General features: G+C 41.5%; 1 protein-coding gene across 1 annotated transcript; it reads left to right on the top strand.

Annotated features, from left to right (window-relative positions):
* The first annotated feature begins 713 nt into the window (after nucleotides 1–713).
* On the top strand, nucleotides 714–16663 carry synm (synemin, intermediate filament protein). The gene is made up of 4 exons (XM_034176565.1): nucleotides 714–1541; nucleotides 11493–11617; nucleotides 12518–12597; nucleotides 13752–16663. The coding sequence occupies exons 1-4, from the start codon at nucleotides 750–752 to the stop codon at nucleotides 15758–15760; spliced, it is 3006 nt and encodes a 1001-aa protein (XP_034032456.1). The 5' UTR covers nucleotides 714–749; the 3' UTR covers nucleotides 15761–16663.
* The last annotated feature ends 1626 nt before the right edge of the window (nucleotides 16664–18289 follow it).

The following is an 18289-nucleotide window of genomic DNA, read 5'->3' as shown; positions in this document are numbered from 1 at the left end:
ACCTATGCTGATTTTATTCCAGATGTACATACAGATTGGTGCATTATGGAAACAGCTTTGCATGGGTTCCTTTCAAATGGGGACCTTCTTGTGCAAGAGAACTACCACTGCACCACTGAGCTGCCAAAGGACTTATGAACAAGCAGTCTGGGGGAAGGTTTATTAAAATGTATATACTGGAGATACAAGTATGTTGTGGAACAGCAATGCCAGTGACATGGATGGAAAATGTATACATTTGGAGATGATGCAGATGAAGTGTCTTGTCCAAGGACACATTCAACTGGAATAAAACTCTGGTCAATAATGTTTTTCCTTTTTTAAAGTGAGAAAAATTGCAGAAAAAATATACAGCACAATCAGAATTGAGGATAAAATTGCAGCTATGGCTGGACAACCTGCAAGTGGGGTTTGTTTTGGGGAATTTGTTTAGTTTGCAGACAGACAGATAGCTAGCTAGATGTGTCTTCAGTTTCACAGTCATAACGCCTCTGAACCGCTCTGTATACTTTGATAAATCACATTTCCGACGGTCCTTAAAGCCAGCAGAACATCTGCCTGAGACCCAGCGCTCCTCTGCGGTAAGACACGCCCTCCTGGTGTAAGACACGCCCTCGTGCTGCAGGACACGCCCTCCTGCTGCACTTGTCAAAGAGCCGCGATCCCACATCACGTCGCAGTTCGTCTGCAAACGCACACACAGATAACACGGGCTTGCACGCGTGTCTTGGATTCACATTTTCGCCACGATGTTGCCTTTCAAGAGAACTTTTGAGAGTGAAAAAGAACAACTGCAGGAGCTGAACACCAGACTCGCTCACTACTTATCCAGATCGAAGCAGCTGGAGCAGGAAAACGCACGTCTGATCGCCGAAATAAAGCAACTCAGACAAACCCGGGCGGCGGAATGCGAGCCTCAGTTCAAGGCGGAGATGCGCCAGCTGAGGAGGACGGTGGACCAGCTGTCCGTGGAGAAGTCCCAGGCCGAGATGGAGAGAGAGAAACTGTGGCAGGAGCTGCAGATGGTCCAGGGTCTGCGCAGCCAGCAGACTCAAGAGTGCAAAGACATCAGCGGGGAGCTGAAAGGCTGCGAGCACGAGCTTCACTGCGCGCACCAGGCCAACCGTGACCTCCAGCAGCGTTTGTTTCAGCTGGAGAACCAGTACAAGCAACTGGAGGAGACGCACAGGCAGCAGGTCCAGCGTCTGCAGCGGCAGGTGGAGTCCCGGGCGGTGACCGTCGTTACGCAAACTCCTCCAGCGGCTGCGTCCTTGGAAGAAGTGCAGCAGTACGCGCGCGGCGTGAGCGCAGGATGGGTCCAAACCTTTGACATGTATCAGAAAAAGCTGGAGGAAATGGAGCAGCGCATTAAAGACGACCAGGCCAGACTCAACGACCTGCACGCAGACAAGATGCTTTACGCGTCGGAGCTGGGCAAATTACGCGCAGAGGCGGAGAGGCAAAGCCGCATCCAAATGCGTCTGGAAGAGGAACTCATGCACGCGCAGGAAAAATTCGGCGTCGACCTCGGTGAACATCAGGTGAGAGTGGATTCGTAAACCTGACTGTGGTGTCCAGAGGATGAGTTACTGCTCCCTCTGCCACACCCACTGTACTTTTCAACACACACACACACACACAGCTGCTGCAGCAACCAACTTTATTAACTGCAGTTATTAAAGGGGTCGTTTTCTCTGCAAGCCTGTTTCAGGCCTGAAGCTTGTTTTAGGTGTTCTGGTTGTCACTGAGACTTGCATCTGAACGCCTTGTCTGCACGCCCGCTGAATCGAAATACTTGGTGGAATCCGCCCACAAGAAACTGAGATTCTCCCACATAAAATTTCCAGAGCAAAAAAAGACACTGCAGCCAGTACACGTGCTCCTTCTCCCAAATCATACAATAATTTGAGCAATTTTGTTCCTCTACTCCTTCCAAGAGCTGGCTCATTTCCATCAAAGTTGACATGTGGATGATGGTCAACCCCAGAATTACACCAAAATTTTATATTTTGGTAAAGATCAAGAAAATCAGGGCCCAAAGTCAACATTTGGATTCTTCCACATCTCCACTTTGATTTGCACCAAACCTGGCACACATATGGAGGTGGCTTCTGGAATTGCTCAGCAAGGTCACATTTGCCAAAATCAATCATTTAAGTGAAGGTAAAGTTCACTGGGGTCAAATATTAGATTGCCATATATTTGATTCATGACCATGGGTCCTATTACTTTGCAGTATTAAATCACCTCTGTCATAGTCAGTTTTATCTGCAGCTTCATTTATACTATGGTGGAGTTGATTTAACACCATTTGGAGGTGGACCAAAATACACTCTTACACTTAAGATGTGGTTAGCTGCAGCTGCTTAATATCTAAAGCAACATGTACAAGAAAATGATTTTCTTAGAGATGTGATTTACTTATTTGTATGTGCTTCACATCTGTATCTATGGGGTGTTTTTTGGCTGTGAATATTTGTTTTAAAACGTGGTGATAATTGCTGGAAGAGGTGCATTTTTACAGGATTTTCTGACCTAGACTTTTCGACCCACTTTTATACATTTTGGGTGTCATCTCCTTACTCAGGACAAAAATTAAATAATCAATGCAATATTAACCGAGAATGCAAAGGCTAACTAATTACTGTAATGTCATGGAGCAAGGTAAAAACTACATCCTCTTGGCACCGAATAAGCAGAAATGTCAGAAGTACCCACTTAACTTAAAAGCCAACTGCTGATGAGGGCCTGGGGCCTCATGCACAAAGACTTGCATGGATTTCCTACTGAAATATGGTACACGCCAAAACCCAGAAACTGGCGTAAGCACAACAAAATTCAAATGTATCAAAGTGTGCATATGCGTGGATCCAAGCATGTTCCATTTGTACATTCCACAGAATGTGGAATTGAGCGCACATGCACCAAACTTCTCCTTCCTTCATTAAAATATACAGATGTATTTAAATAGACCCTGGGACCACACGTGTCAAAAAACAAACAAAAAAAATGCGTGAGATTGGACTGCGCTAACCACGCTGTTATTCAGGAAGAATGAGTCATGTGTTGAACCAGGCCACCTAGCCATGATGTTAGATAGATGCATTTGCGCATCACAAATGATTCATCACGTGATAGCGCCTTTATAGCAATATGTTTGCAGTCAGTACATTAGGGAAACCTGCTCTCACTGCAAATTGTGCTTTAATGTTGGAATGTGATGTACCTGGATGACATTTGAATAATTTCATTCCACACAGCTGGCATGGCTCGGCTCAAGGTTGACTGGCACACTACTGACCTATCGGCCAGCTCCAGCTGGAATGCCCATTGCCAGGAAGCATAGCGTGGTCAGCACCTGTGTGGGCACAGACAACCTCTGGCACCTCGCTGTATTGCACTCTGGGCCGATCGCAGTTCTGCATGCAGCTCCAGTCAAAATCGGCTTATGAGCCAATTATCATTATTTGCAAGTAAATTCTCACGTTCCCTGAATACACGTACATGCCGGATTGCACCATTTACAAGGTCCTCTAACAACGCTAACGCAGCCATTGTTAATGCCATTTTACGCTTCACTTTACGCATGCTTTTATGTCCCCACACATAATTGCAAACATTAATTGTTCATAAGTGTGTCTCTGGTGTGCACATCACTCTGACTTCATGTTTTCACAATATTAATGGTTCCCAGCATCACCTCTATGTGTCGGAAGTGGAACAATAGCTGTAGAAACGTACATACACCAGCCAGGATTTTTGCGCGATGCACTGCACATTTCCACAGTCATTTCACTTTTGATACATCTGAACATTAGCATGGGGACGGACGTAGAGTGTGGTAAAAAAGCATTTAGTTAGCCCCTGATTGTGCAAGTTCTCCTACTTAGAAAGATGAGAGAGTTCTGTAATTTTCATCATAGGTACACTTCAATTATGAGGGACATACTGAGGGGGAAAAAATCCAGGAAATCACATTGTAGGATTTTTAAAGAATTTATTTGTAAATTATGGTGGAAACTAAGTATTTGGTCACCCACAAACAAGCAAGATTTCTGGCTCTCACGGACCTGTAACTTCTTTAAAAAGTTCTTCTGTCCTCCACCTGTTACCTGTATTAATGGCACCTGTTGGAACTTGTTATCTGTATAAAAGACACCTATCCACAGCCTCAAACAGTCAGACTCCAAACTCAAACATGGCCAAGACCAAAGAGCTGACGAAGGACACTGGGAAGAAAATTGTAGATGTGCACCAGGCTGGGAAGAGTGAATCTACAGTAGTCAAGCAGGTTGGTGTGAATAAATCATCTGTGGGAGCAATTGTAAGAAAATGGAAGACATACAAGACCATTGATAATCTCCCTCGATCTGGGGCTCCACACAAGATGTCATCCCGTGGGGTCAAAATGATCATGAGAACGGTGTCCCCCTGCTTAAGCCAGTACGTGTCCAGGCCCATCTGAAGTTTGCCAGAGAGCATATGGATGATCCAGAAGAGGATTGGGATCATGTGGTCAGATGAAACCAAAATAGAACTTTTTGGTAAAAAAGAAAACATCATGCTTTGGGGCTGTTTTTCTGCAAAGGGGACAGGATGACTGATCCGTGTCAAGGGAAGAATGAACGTGGCCATGTATCGTGAGATTTTAAGCCAAAACCTCCTTCCATCAGTGAGAGCATTGAAGATGCAACGTGTCTGGCTCTTCCAGCATTACAATGATCCCAAACACACCACTTGGACAACAAAGGAGTGGCTCTGTAAAAAGCATTTCAAGGTCCTGGAGAGGCCAAGCCAGTCTCTAGACCTCAACCCCATGGAAAATTTATTGAGGGAGTTGATAGTCCATGTTTCTCAGAGACAGCCCCAAAACATCACTGATCTAGATGAGATCTGCATGGAGGAATGGGCCAAAATACCAGCTACAGTGTGTGCAAACCTGGCGAAGACTTACAGGAAACATTTGACCTCTGTCATTGCCAACAAAGAAGTATTGAGCTGAACTTTTGTTATTGACCAAATACTTTTTTTCCACCATAATTTACAAATAAATTCTTTAAAAATCATACAGTGTGATTTCCTGATTTATTTATTTTTTCTCATTTTGTCTCACATAGTTGAAATGTATCTATGTTGAAAATTACAGACCTCTCTCATCTAAGTAGGAGAACTTGCACAATCAGGGGCTGACTAAATACTTTTCTACCCCACTACTTGCAGAAAGAGTCCCCCCTCAGCATTCAATTTGTAATGCCCCAGTAGAGAACAGAGCTGAGGGAGGATGGATAGGCTAACTTAAGCCACTAACTGTATAAACCGTCATTTTAACAAGTGTTGGTTTTATTTTATTTATTCATTTTGTTAGTTCCATTTAATGAATAGAAATGTGTACATTAACCTCCACAGTGCTTCTGGACACCTGTAATGACAATTTTGTATTTTTACATTAATTAGATGGTTAGCCCCTGACAGTGTTTGGGTTCTACATCAATAATGCGCTGATTAAATTTATTATCATGATTGTTTTTGTCCCAAAGTGAAAAGATGACCCCCCCCCACATGTAAAACTAAATAAATAAATGTAAAGGTTCCTGTTTAATTAACAAATATATTGTCATGTCTGAGTGAATTGGTTCCAATCATGCCATTGTGAGGAAGAGTCACTGTGCATATGGTGCTAGCCAGAGCCTCGGTTTTTAGCTGACTAGTTAGTGCATCCACTTTCCACGCCGAAGATAGTGAGTTTGTGTCCCAAGTGGGAAGAATCACAATCAGAGTACAAGCCAGAGGACTCTACTGCATTTTCAATGAAGAACTGTTTTTGTTGCTTTTCTGTTTCGTCTGTTTGTAAACAAACTTTTGTACAATCTGTAAAAACCTTGTAGCTGTTATAATGGCCTAAGCAGTGGGTCACCCCTCTGAGTCTGGTCTGCTTGAGGTTTTTTCCTCATTATCATCAGAGGGAGTTTTTTCTTACCGTTGTTGCCTGTGTGCTTGATCAGGCGGGTTGGTAAGGTTAGACGTTACTCACATGAAGCGCTTTGAGGCAGCTTTGTTGTGATTTGGCGCAAATAAAATAAATTGAATTGAAGCCACTACACCATGAGACAGCATTCTGTGGTAGCACTTTTATACAGGAAATGTGGCCTGGGGCCTCTGGGCTTCAAGCTTGTGCATTAATCCTTCTCTGTTATACACAGAGAGAAAGTGTTGGCTGTGAAATCCTCATAACTCACCACATCCATAAATTTATAATGATCCCGGAAGAACCTCACGTGGCTTCTGTGTGCTGTGACAGTCACGGATTGTGCGTGCAGCATTTCCCCTCAGTGTAAAAGAGCTGAATAGCTTGAGTGGCTAAATGGTGTTTTACCTCCCCAGTACTTTAAGGCTACGAGTTCACAGCAGCCACTTAAACCAATTAGCTGTCACACTGACAAATCCTTATTAGTCGCCCAAAGACGGAGCCTCAAAGCAGGTCAGTCGGCTGCAGATATTTACACTGCTCAAAAAAGTTAAAGGATAAAGTTAAATCCATAAGTGGACACTAACGACATTAAGTGTTAATGTGGTATTTGCATCCAAACTGAGTGAAAGATGTTGGAGTTACATTCATTTTCTTTAATGTCATCCCTTTAATTTGGGGCAGTTGGATGCTAAGCTGCTTTATGGTCAGGTGTGTTATGTCATTGTGGGAGAGGAACAGTTTACCGACCTTGACTGTACAGACAGTGCTGTGATCTCTGTAAGGTCAACAGATATCCTGACTGCAGCACTTGGTAAACTGACTGAGTCAATGTTCCTGGATCAACACTAAGATCCAGGCTTTAAATGACTTCCAGGACTTGGCCATCAGATGTCTATCTGTTTACTGAAAGTGTTAAACGTGTGGAGACATTCAGTTATCTCAGCAGTGACATTCATGTCTCCGAGTCCTCGTCCTTTGAGATTGCGTGTGGATGAAAAATTGTTGTTTACCCATGTCTGCGTACTGGGCCAATGTCATCCCTCGCCTGCTTATCTTTGTTGATAGAATATGTTTTGTTTCTCCAAGTTCATGACTAAACATCTGATCATGGCCCAGACTAGCCATGTTCGTATGCAGGGGTCCTTAACACGGCTCGAGTGTGTAAAGCTAGAAGGCTCAGTGGGTACTTGGCATGTGGTACCTGTTGGAGTCTCCTCCATGTGCACCTGTCTTCTGCTTTGACCATAATAAATCTCTCTCTTCATGACTGACAGCACTGCCAACCATCCCACATTGGGCAGGACGGTCCCAGAATTCACCCCTGTGTCCCACATGGGTGACGCCCATTTGTCCCGCATTTGTGTGGGTCCAAGCATGCACCTGGACCCCCTAGTTAACGCTTTTCACCCTTGGCGCTCGCTGCCATGCGTTGGTGTCAAGCATTGCTAAGTTCAAATGTTGGCAGGTATGGACTGAATCCTGAGTGCTGCTTGCTCGCCTGTCTCATTTTATGCTGTCATCATCGAGGAAATTCCACAACATTGAGAGATGCTTGGGAAGAGTTTCTGGAGTCAAGAGGTCACTGAACATAATGCAAATGCAATGACAATACCCTTGCAGGAGAATGAAGAGCCAAGTCTTGAAGGTTCCTGTCTTACTGTATGATTGGGTGACTTAAGACACTAACCATGTGACCTAATGCCACAACTAAATGTCTTTGGTAGGAAGTCTTTCTGGAGAGCCATTGGGCACAGGTGGAATGATTCTGTGTCAAACATAAGGTTGCTTATTGTAATTTCTCCCAGCTCTTCATGTAATTTACTGCCCCTTACCAAGAACCAAACCATTGCATTCCTCATTTTGGATTTATTAAAGGTCACAATGAAAACCGGACAGGGACCCTCACAGACAGTGCCTGTGTGAAAGGCCCCTAAAATGAGTCATACAACACTTTTTATACCATGTGGACTTCACAGTGGGCGTGGTTGACAGTAACATTTCTAATGTTACTGGCTCTCACCAACGGGGGGGGGGGGGGGGGGTCCTCCCTGTGTCTGGCACTTTCACATATGATGGAAGTGAAACTTAACTCTTATATTTATACTTTAAACCAGGTTTCAAAAACTCCAAACAGATAAGAAAGGTGAATACTTGATCACTAACATAAAATAAGAAATTAGCACAGCTCTTGTCTAACATTATGGAGACTCGGATGAGGTACTTGCATCGTGAGGGAAGGTCAACTACTACTACAATATGACCATGTGACCCTGGGTGTGATTCAGTATGAAGGTGCCTCACTGCTGAAGACCCCATCAACTGGAAAAATGTCAAGGGGACATCTACATTTTACCTTGCTGTAGCAGATTGCTGCTTTTGGGAGGTATGGATGGACCCATTGGCTGCTCGGGTGGCTGAGGAAACAGAGTGGCTCAGTACCAATGCATGCTCCCAGACCTGATCTTTCCTGTACCCACAAAAATTCAAATTTAGCATTTGCGCTTAAAGGTCATGGTCCATGTCAAAGGTCATATGTTAATTTTCATCTCGGTTGCCCTTGGCATCATATACAGTAGTGTTCAGAATAATAGTAATGCTATGTGACTAAAAAGATTAATCCAGGTTTTGAGTATGTTTGTTATTGTTACATGGTAAACAAGGTACCAGTAGATTCAGTAGATTCTCACAAATCCAACAAGACCAAGCATTCATGATATGCACACTCTTAAGGCTATGAAATTGGGCTATTAGTAAAAAAAAAAAAAAAAAAAAGTAGAAAAGGGGGGTGTTCACAGTAATAGTAGTGTGGCATTCAGTCAGTGAGTTTGTCAGTTTTGTGGAACAAACAGGTGTGAATCAGGTGTCCCCTATTTAAGGATGAAGGCAGCACCTGTTGAACATGCTTTTCTCTTTGAAAACCTGAGGAAAATGGGCCGTTCAAGACATTGTTCAGAAGAACAGCGTAGTTTGATTAAAAAGTTCATTGGAGAGGGGACAACGTATACGCAGGTGCAAAAAAATTATAGGCTGTTCATCTACAATGATCTCCAATGCTTTAAAATGAAAAAAAAAAGAGATGCGTGGAAGAAAATGGAAAACAACCATCAAAATGGATAGAAAAACAACCAGAATGGCAAAAGCTCACCCATTGATCAGTTCCAGGATGATCAAAGACAGTCTGGAGTTACCTGTAAGTGCTGTGACAGTTAGAAGATGCCTGTGTGAAGCTAATTTATTTGCAAGAATCCCCCGCAAAGTCCCTCTGTTAAATAAAAGACATGTGCAGAAGAGGTTACAGTTTGCCAAAGAACACACCAACTGGCCTAAAGAGAAATGGAGGAATATTTTGTGGACTGATGAGAGTAAAATTGTTCTTTTTGGGTCCAAGGGCCGCAGACAGTTTGTGAGACGACCCCCAAACTCTGAATTCAAGCCACAGTTCACAGTGATGACAGTGACGCATGGTGGTGCAAACATCATGATATGGGCATGTTTCTCCTACTATGGTGTTGGGCCTATATATCGCATACCAGGTATCATGGATCAGTTTGGATATGTCAAAATACTTGAGGTCATGTTGCCTTATGCTGAAGAGGACATGCCCTTGAAATGGGTGTTTCAACAAGACAATGACTCCAAGCACACTAGTAAATGGGCAAAATCTTGGTTCCAAACCAACAACATTAATGCCTCGCCGATGTGAAGAAATCATGAAAAACTCTGGTTATACAACTAAATACTAGTTTAGTGATTCACAGGATTGCTAAAAAAAGCAGTTTGAACATAATAGTTTTGAGTTTGTAGCATCAACAGCAGATGCTACTATTATTGTGAACACCCCCTTTTCTACTTTTTTTTTTTTTACTAATAGCCCAATTTCATAGCCTTAAGAGTGTGCATATCATGAATGCTTGGTCTTGTTGGATTTTTGAGAATCTACTGAATCTACTGGTACCTTGTTTCCCATGGAACAATAAGAACTAGAAGCACTCCGAGAGTGAAAACCTCCGTCAAGGCCATGGGGTCACTGATGCCATAACATCTACACTCTGTGGAATCATTGAAACTAAAAAAGTCTAACAATTATGTAAAAAAAAAAAAAAGTTTCATCTGCTGTGACTGGATAGCATGTATCCTTAGCGCTTGGCATCACAGTTTATTGCAACTTGCACCTTTCGCAGAAGCTACTGTCATCTGAGCACTGATATTGATATTGCATGTGCTTATAGACAAAAACAAATAAGAGACAAAATTCAATTTATTATTCAACTAAACTGCAAATATATATGAATATATGAATTTTTTTTAACATTTATGAAACACTTCTCTAAATAAATAACAGTAAATTCTGAAATAGAACTATTTTTTTTAAGTGTTGCATGTGCTACACAAGGCCATAGGGTCACTGACCCTAAAGAGATTCCCTCCTTGGCACAGTGATCTATTCAACAATTCAGTGTTACAACCAAAACTATGATACATACACTTTTCTTTCCTTTATATTTGACATCCTGACCATGAAAACATACCACTAGAACTTGGGATCACTTTTATGGCTTTATTAGTTCAAAAGTTATTGTATTGTTATTATTGTTCGGTAATGGCTGTTTTCTTCTGGATCTAGCTCCATAACATTTGAAGCTACATCAAATCTGATGACACCTTACTGAATCAGTACAGATTCAGCTACAATTTGGTGTTAGTTGTGCATCTCTAGCTTCATTTGTCACCTCACACTGACACATTTTCTATTTTCCCTATATTTTTGCATATTCTGGATCACCAGATCTGGAATCCAGATCCGATCATCACCAAACTTTGTTGTTTGATAGAACATTTGACTATGTTACACCCTAATTTTTTCAAGCCTTTCTGCCTTGTTTTTGTGGAGTTAGAAACTAGAATGTCAAAATTACCCCTATCCCACAATGGTGAAGAATCCTTTAAAAAATTCCTGGATCTGGATCGTGATCCAGATCACCACTAAAATTTAATCACTTGTTCCTCTTGTCATTTCCAACCACTCCACAAAATTTCTTCAAAATCCGTTCAAAACGTTTTGAGTTATCCTGCTGACAGACAGACAAACAAACAAACTCGACCAAAAACATAACCTCCTTGGCGGAGGTAAATATACTCAAAACCTGGATTAATGTTTTTAGTCATATAGCACTACTATTATTCTGAACACTACTGTACTTCGCTTCCACATCCACGTCTTTGCCTGATGTTGTGCCTAATAGTTTCTTCAAAATTACCTTTGACCTCTGATAAAACAGGTCACAAAAAACTCATAAAGGATAGCTTACTGAACACTTTGCATGTCATAGTTTATTTGGAAGTCAAACTATGGACAGATTACACATCGGTGAATGTCAAAAGTCTTTGCAAGACACCAAGGCACCGTGTTTTTAATTCAGTGTTTTACAGTTTGAGAGACCAAGATCGAACAATAAAATGATCTTTAGTCACTCTAGTGGTCAAACTGTCATCTTTTTTTTGTTTGTTTTGTTTTTTGCTCTAGATGATTATAGAAGAACTGGAGCGTGAGAGGAACATGATGGCTGACACGATTGCAGAGAAGTTGCATGAACGCCAGCAGCTGCTCCAGGTCAAAATGGACCTGGGCTTGGAGGTGGCTGCTTACAGGTGAGATTACATACTTTTTTTAAATCACCTGCTGTCTTATTACAGTATATCCATGAGCAGGATTTTTTTTTTTTTTCATGATAAACTCCACACCTGCACACCTCCATAAAAGTTGGGGAAAATGGTCAAAGTATGATTTCAAATAACCATGGCATTAAAAAAAAAGTGTGAAAATTTTTCTTGACAGTTTATTTCCATCATTGGCTTGCTGATGAAAAATTCATGCTTCACACTTTACAATCAGCTGCTTTACTTTTTTCATCAGAATGAACTGAAAAGCAGTTATAAATACTACATGCACTATTTATTTTTAAGACTGGGTGGAGGAAAAGAAATGTAGCACAGGATTTTCTAAAATAAACAGTTGCCTCTATGATCTATGTGGCAGATTGTCTAATGGCATATCAGCTTTATTTTAAATAGTTGGAACACGCTGTAACGCCTTCTTCTGGGCAGAGTGCTTTTTGCATGTGTCATGCGCCATGTTTTGTTTTGGGACTCACAGTTGCGCGTGCATGGTCCTGCGTGCACTATGGAATATGTTAAGGTCAGTCTTTCAGCACACGCTCTCAAGAGAGGTTGTCCCTCTTCGATGGACTTCAGGTTTCTGGCTTTTTTTTTTAAAGAAAGGTAGGCCATTTAACCACATGATCACAAGGTATCAATGAGATAATAGTTGTTTTATTTTTTACTACCATTTATTACCAGGTGCTGGGTTGTTAGTCCATTGTGTTTAGTTTGAGAGAGTTGAAATGGCAGAGCAGGATGATGTGCCTCGTCTTATTTGTTCTTGGTGCTGTTTTAACATTATGAATTCCTTTGTAATAGGGTGGACTGAAAATTAATGTTGACTTATGTGGACTTGTTTTAAAATATTTGTCTTTTTTAATGTTCATTTAGGGCTCTTCTGGAAGGTGAGAGAGCAAGTCTACAAGACTCAGACAGGAGACCAAAGCAACCTCAGAGACAAAGAATAATAGGTATTTAAAATTATTTACTTGATTTGTTAGTAAATTACATGAATGACAATACTAAGGCCCCATTAAAAACCCATTAGTTTGTCATCCTTGACATCATAAAAAAGTCATGAGGGTGGGCAGATTTTTATTTTTTCTTAGAAAGAGAGAACTAACAGTGTAAAATTTTGAGGCTGGGAAATTAAACTTCCCCTTTATTATTCAGGGGGAGTGCTTTTTTGACATTGAGTTGCCACAGAAGAAGCGAACAAGGAAAAACTCACCTTGCAATGGTTGTACTTTGCGTCCAAGCTACCTCCATTGTCCAGCATACAACATGCATACTGGCTTTAAATATTGCTCATGGTTGCTTTGGGGGAAACGCTCACTCCGTACCATAGCTTCAGCTTCTTGTCGGCAATCTGTACCATCTCGCGTCTGTGGTTGTCAATAACAACAAGCGATAAGTTCTGGGTCTGGCTCGGGAAACTTTGGCGGACTTTGGCCAAAGCACACTTGCCAGCTAGCAGATGTGCCAGTGTCGCAGACTGAACAGTCCGCCCCTAAAAATTGGTCCACCTTTTGCATCTGTGCATGCGTCATTTCGGACCATAGGAGCTAGTCTCAGACAGAGTCTCTTCACCCAAAATGATCAAATGGATTAATGGGATTATAAACCATCAGATGATAAAGGTGAAACCTCTTAAATAAATTCTAAAGTCAGTTTTAAGCAGAAATGAGGCCATTTAAAGCAGAAACTCTGTGAAATTCCAGGACGCTTTGAAATGACCGATGTGCAGTGAATGCATCAGCTAGCAGCTCATTTAGCTGAATTTATGTGGAAATGATTGTTGTACAAAAGCTTCAGATGTCTGGCACTGAGACAGATGATGACTAGAGTGCAGTTTGAAGCAGAAACGAGGTGATAAATCTGTGAACCGCATCATCGGGGGACCGATTTTTTTGGGGGGGATCGTTCGGTCTTGCACCAGCTGTACTGCAGTCAATAAAATTGGCAAAAAAAAAAAAATTGATACAGGCCGATTTCAGCATGTGGGCGGGGATGATAAACTGTTTTTCATGGGGCCTAAAACACAGTATGTGATATAAAGTGGAGCACAACAGCACTCAACAGGAAATGTCAGTACATAAAGTGTTAAATTACTCTTTTGCCTCAGATATCAAGATGCCAGCCCAACCCTACAGTCCGAGAGCTTCCTCTAACACCAGACAGCAAGTGGATATCAGGTACACGCAGCAGTCTTCCAACCTGAGAAGATCCCCTTTGGTGTCATCTAGGTCCTTAAGTCCCTCTAGGGTAATTCCTATTTCAGTCGCAGGCAGAGTCCAGCAACAGAGTCCTGCCTCTAGACGGGACATGATCTCATTTGCCAAAGCTCAGGCTGCAGCTTCTGCCTCTCTTCCCCAAAACAGACAAATGGGACAGAATGAAAACCAAATGTGTCCAGATGTGGTGAAACCAACAGAGGAGAAAATTGTGATTATCAAACAGGTTTCTCAGGCAGAGAATAAAGTCAGTCCCATCATGTCCACTGCTGCCGAGAATAAACCTGAGAGAGTGGTGTCGTCATTAGTGTGGAGCAAGAACAGTCAAACAGAGACAGAAAGCAAAGTAGAAGTGACTGAAGGTAAGGAGAAAGGAAATTTGTACGACGGTGAGTCTACATGTAAAGACAAGCCTGAGTCTCCAACTGTCTCATGTGAGAAAAAGATATTAGACTCTGTTTCTGTTGAGGAGGTCATTGAGAAAGTGATAAAACCTCCAAGTTCTGATCAAGATGGCTCCTCAGGAGAATCAAAGGTAACATGTCACATGGAGAAAACTGAGCAAGAGGATGGTACTGCGATGACTCAGATTTTGCTGGAGTCCAAGATGGAGGAAGAGTTAGATGTGTCTCAGGATTCTACGCTGGATGACCTACTGAGTCAGGAGGTGAAGAAGGTATCACTGGAGGACATCAAGGTCACAGCAACAGGAAGCATGATCCAGACTCTGTTAAGTGGCTTAGACACAGGTGAGAACTTGCAAAACAAGACGGTCAAAGTGGAGATCATTGAGGAACCCGTGGAGACTCACATTGATGTGCAGTGTGAGGCTGAGCACAGGTCAGAGTCTACTTTATATGAGCAATCTTCAACATATTACCAAATTGAAGAGCAAGAAAATATCCCTGACTCTCAAAGTCAGAGGTGTGATGATGAGCCAATAAAAACTTTTGTGGCAGATGAGAGCCACAGCATGGAGGGATCTGTGCAAATTCAGGAGATCTCACGAGAGAGTGAATCACCATATTTCTGTCAGGAGCAAGAGTCTCACGAGTACTTCATCTCCACACCTGATGAAAATCTGTCTGATGTAGAGGAAGATGGTGGAATAACCTCATCTGGTCATTTCGGAATTGTGGATGACCTATCAGATGAGCGGTATTATGAAGATGGACTTCCCCAGAAAAGAATGTCTCCCGAGGTCTTCGATGAGTGGAAGTTAATTTCAAGTGACCACACGTTTGTCCCAGAATGCATAATTGAAGAAGAGATTCATGTTTCTCCTACAGTGCAGGAGTCAGTGCTGGAACTCCTCAGAGAGGACTCTTTGGAGCCCAAAGAACAGCTGACGGAAACCCTAGAGAAGATACAAGATGCAGTGTCAGGCCCATTAAAGGAGGAACTGGCTTATCTCACCAAACTCAGCCGTGAAAGTCCAGACAGTTTGGCTGTTGATGTTAAAAGAGTGCAGCAGTCAAGCGACAACGGAACTACGACCATAGTCGCGGAGTTGAATGTCTCTCAGACTCTAGAAGACTCTGGACTGCTGGATATGGAAGATCTATCTGAAGAGCAGATCATGGCAGCTCTAAGCTCTTCTCCTACAAGTCTTGACAAGGTTTTCCAGGGAGGAGCAGGAGGGTACACCCTGAGGGTCTCCAAAGATGATGTTCCACACAGTGAAGGTGACAAAGAAGAGCACACAGCTGACATCACTGACAAGCAGATCAAACTGGAGCCTTCAGGAAAGCCGTTCACCTTTCAGATGGACGTGCACAGCAGCCAGGTTCAGTCTACAGCTGAGCCACTGCTGCAGACCACAATCACTGAGACCCCACTGAAGATCTCACATGAGAAAAAAATCGCAACGGTTTATCTTGAAAGTCCTCCAGATGACTAATAAACTACACTTTGTGGTGGATCTACAGTACGTGCTGTAGTGTACATTCACAGCTTGCTTTGACACAGAAGTCCACACATGTAGTTTTGACACTGGTTGCAGATGTTGTGTTGTTTATACATTAATAATCACAGTAAACAAGATTTCCATGGAAAGCTGGAAGGCTGGAAAGCACGTATTCCTGGTAGGGTAATAATGCTCATTATTATTACCTCCAAACTAGAGTCACAGTTCTGACTTTGGTCCTTGTCAGATCTTTGACATCATAAAGCATGATTTCCACAGAATGAAAAAAGGAAACCTTAATGCCTCGTAATACAACATAAAAACATTAAGGCAGATTGTGATCAACATTTGCTCAACTTCATATACCCAAAAAGCATCTCTCCAGAAGCGCACAGCCACAGGCTGAGGGCGAGCTCCTAACCCGACAGTCCTCCTCTTACGGTTAGCTGAGGTCATTTTAATTCTAAACCACATGGCAAGCATAAAAAATCTCAATTAACTTTTTTTCCCTTTATTAATTGCAGCAATACCTGACAAAACATTTATTTAATTTTCTGCAGTATAGCGCGCGCACACACACACACACATATATATATATATATACACACAGTATTTTTTTTAACCAGTTGGGAGGTCCTGCAACCTATACTGAGGTGCAAATTCTATCATGGAAAAATCCTACGTTCACTATTATCAAAAGTGTTGCGTTTATATTTTTGTTGAGTATATATATATACACACAGTATTTTTTTTAACCAGTTGGGAGGTCCTGCAACCTATACTGAGGTGCAAATTCTATCATGGAAAAATCCTACGTTCACTATTAATAATAAATAACTGTATGTATATGACGTTCCCAGGAATTGAAGCATGAAACAAAAACTCCAAAAAACAAAACAAAAAAAAAGAATAAATGCCAATAATAAAAAATACATCACAGCTATGCACAAAAATCACAAATTAAAGAGTTGGTATTACAGAAAACAGGTGCGACTTGTGTTTTTCCACGTCTTAAAGAGGCTTTTTTTGTATACTCTATGCAGGTACCACCAAGTAATACCAAGTGCAAACTTTGTAGCTCAGATCAAGGTTAAGTAATATTGAGATGTTTTTATGGTAGGACTGTCACACTGTTTGTGCTTTTATAATTCATTGTATCTGGATTTCTCTATTTTTGTACTAACCTGTGTTGAGTGGCTTATTCAATCTGCAGCAGACACTAATTCCAGTGTGGACTTCAATTTTTTTATTTTTTGTAAGCTGTGCACTGCTGGCAAATGGAGTTATAGTATATCAAAACATGCTGATTTATGTTAAGCAGTGATCAAGTACTTAGGCAGAACATGGTGATGCTTGTAGCTGGCAAAAGTGTACAGAATTCCTGTCGATTTGAAGATTTGCGTGGAAAAAAGTTTTATCTGAAAGAAATTTGCAAGTTTTGAAGGCAGAAAGTCTGTAAGTGAATGCAGGACGTTTAACTGGCTGTCACCGAGTAAACAAAATTTGCTGTTTTCATATAAATTCACTAACAGCTAATTAAAAAAAACGTACTCAAAAATATCTTATTTTATCATTTATGTGGTGATTGTATTAGGATGCCACCATCACTGATCTGCCACACTGCACTGTCCTGTAGGAGGCGATTGTGAGTTTGGACAACTGCTTCCCAATTTTGTTTTTTTGTTTGTTTTTAATGTTTTTCACGCATTATGAAAGAACTTGTACGGCTTTTTGTTTTTTCTCATCGTAAACAAGGATACATCAGTAAAAACAAAATTCACCCTGAACATTGTTCTTACAATGAAGTCACCGACACTGTTGAACTAAAAAAAAAAAACCCTGCATACATGTTATTGGAGCACTGACTTGAAGGATTCAGCTTTGTTGTGACATAAGCGCGTTCATGACCGTGACTATTTTTGGATTATCAGCTTAGTGGCACGTGGTGTTCACGTATGTGTTGTGTGTGTCCTATTTGTAGAAACAGATAAGAGTCCAGTATGATTGTAGCCAGGAGACCGCACGCTTGGTAACTATTGCGCATCATCCTCTCAAGTCATGTTTGAACCATGTCTGAACATGGTGAAGAAATGCAACAGTGATTGCAGACAAGAAGCTCTGAAAGCAAGTCTAAATATAGTTTATTCCTAATTTTTTAGAAAGTTAACTTCTTAAAAGGTGTTTTCACAGACATGCCCAGATGCATTTTCTCTATACAGTACTGTGCAAAAGTTTTATACAACCTAGAATTTTGATGAAAATCAAATTGGCATGTTAAGAGAATACCAGATGTGAAACATGCAAACATTCCTATTTCAACAAGTCCCGGTTAGCAACACATCATCAAAGTATTCATGATTGTAAGTCTATCTGCGCACATGCGGTAATAATTAGTGGTCATTGATGTATTTTATTAATTATCCGTCTTGCTCAGCGAGTCAGTAGATGCATTTCTGGAAATGTCTTATTTTGCATTTCTTGGCGTGACGTAAATTTTAGGATTTACAGAGGATGTACAGAGAA

Source organism: Thalassophryne amazonica, chromosome 8, assembly GCF_902500255.1.
Source record: "Thalassophryne amazonica chromosome 8, fThaAma1.1, whole genome shotgun sequence".
NCBI lineage: Eukaryota > Metazoa > Chordata > Actinopteri > Batrachoidiformes > Batrachoididae > Thalassophryne > Thalassophryne amazonica.
This window is presented reverse-complemented; position numbering and strand designations above follow the sequence as displayed.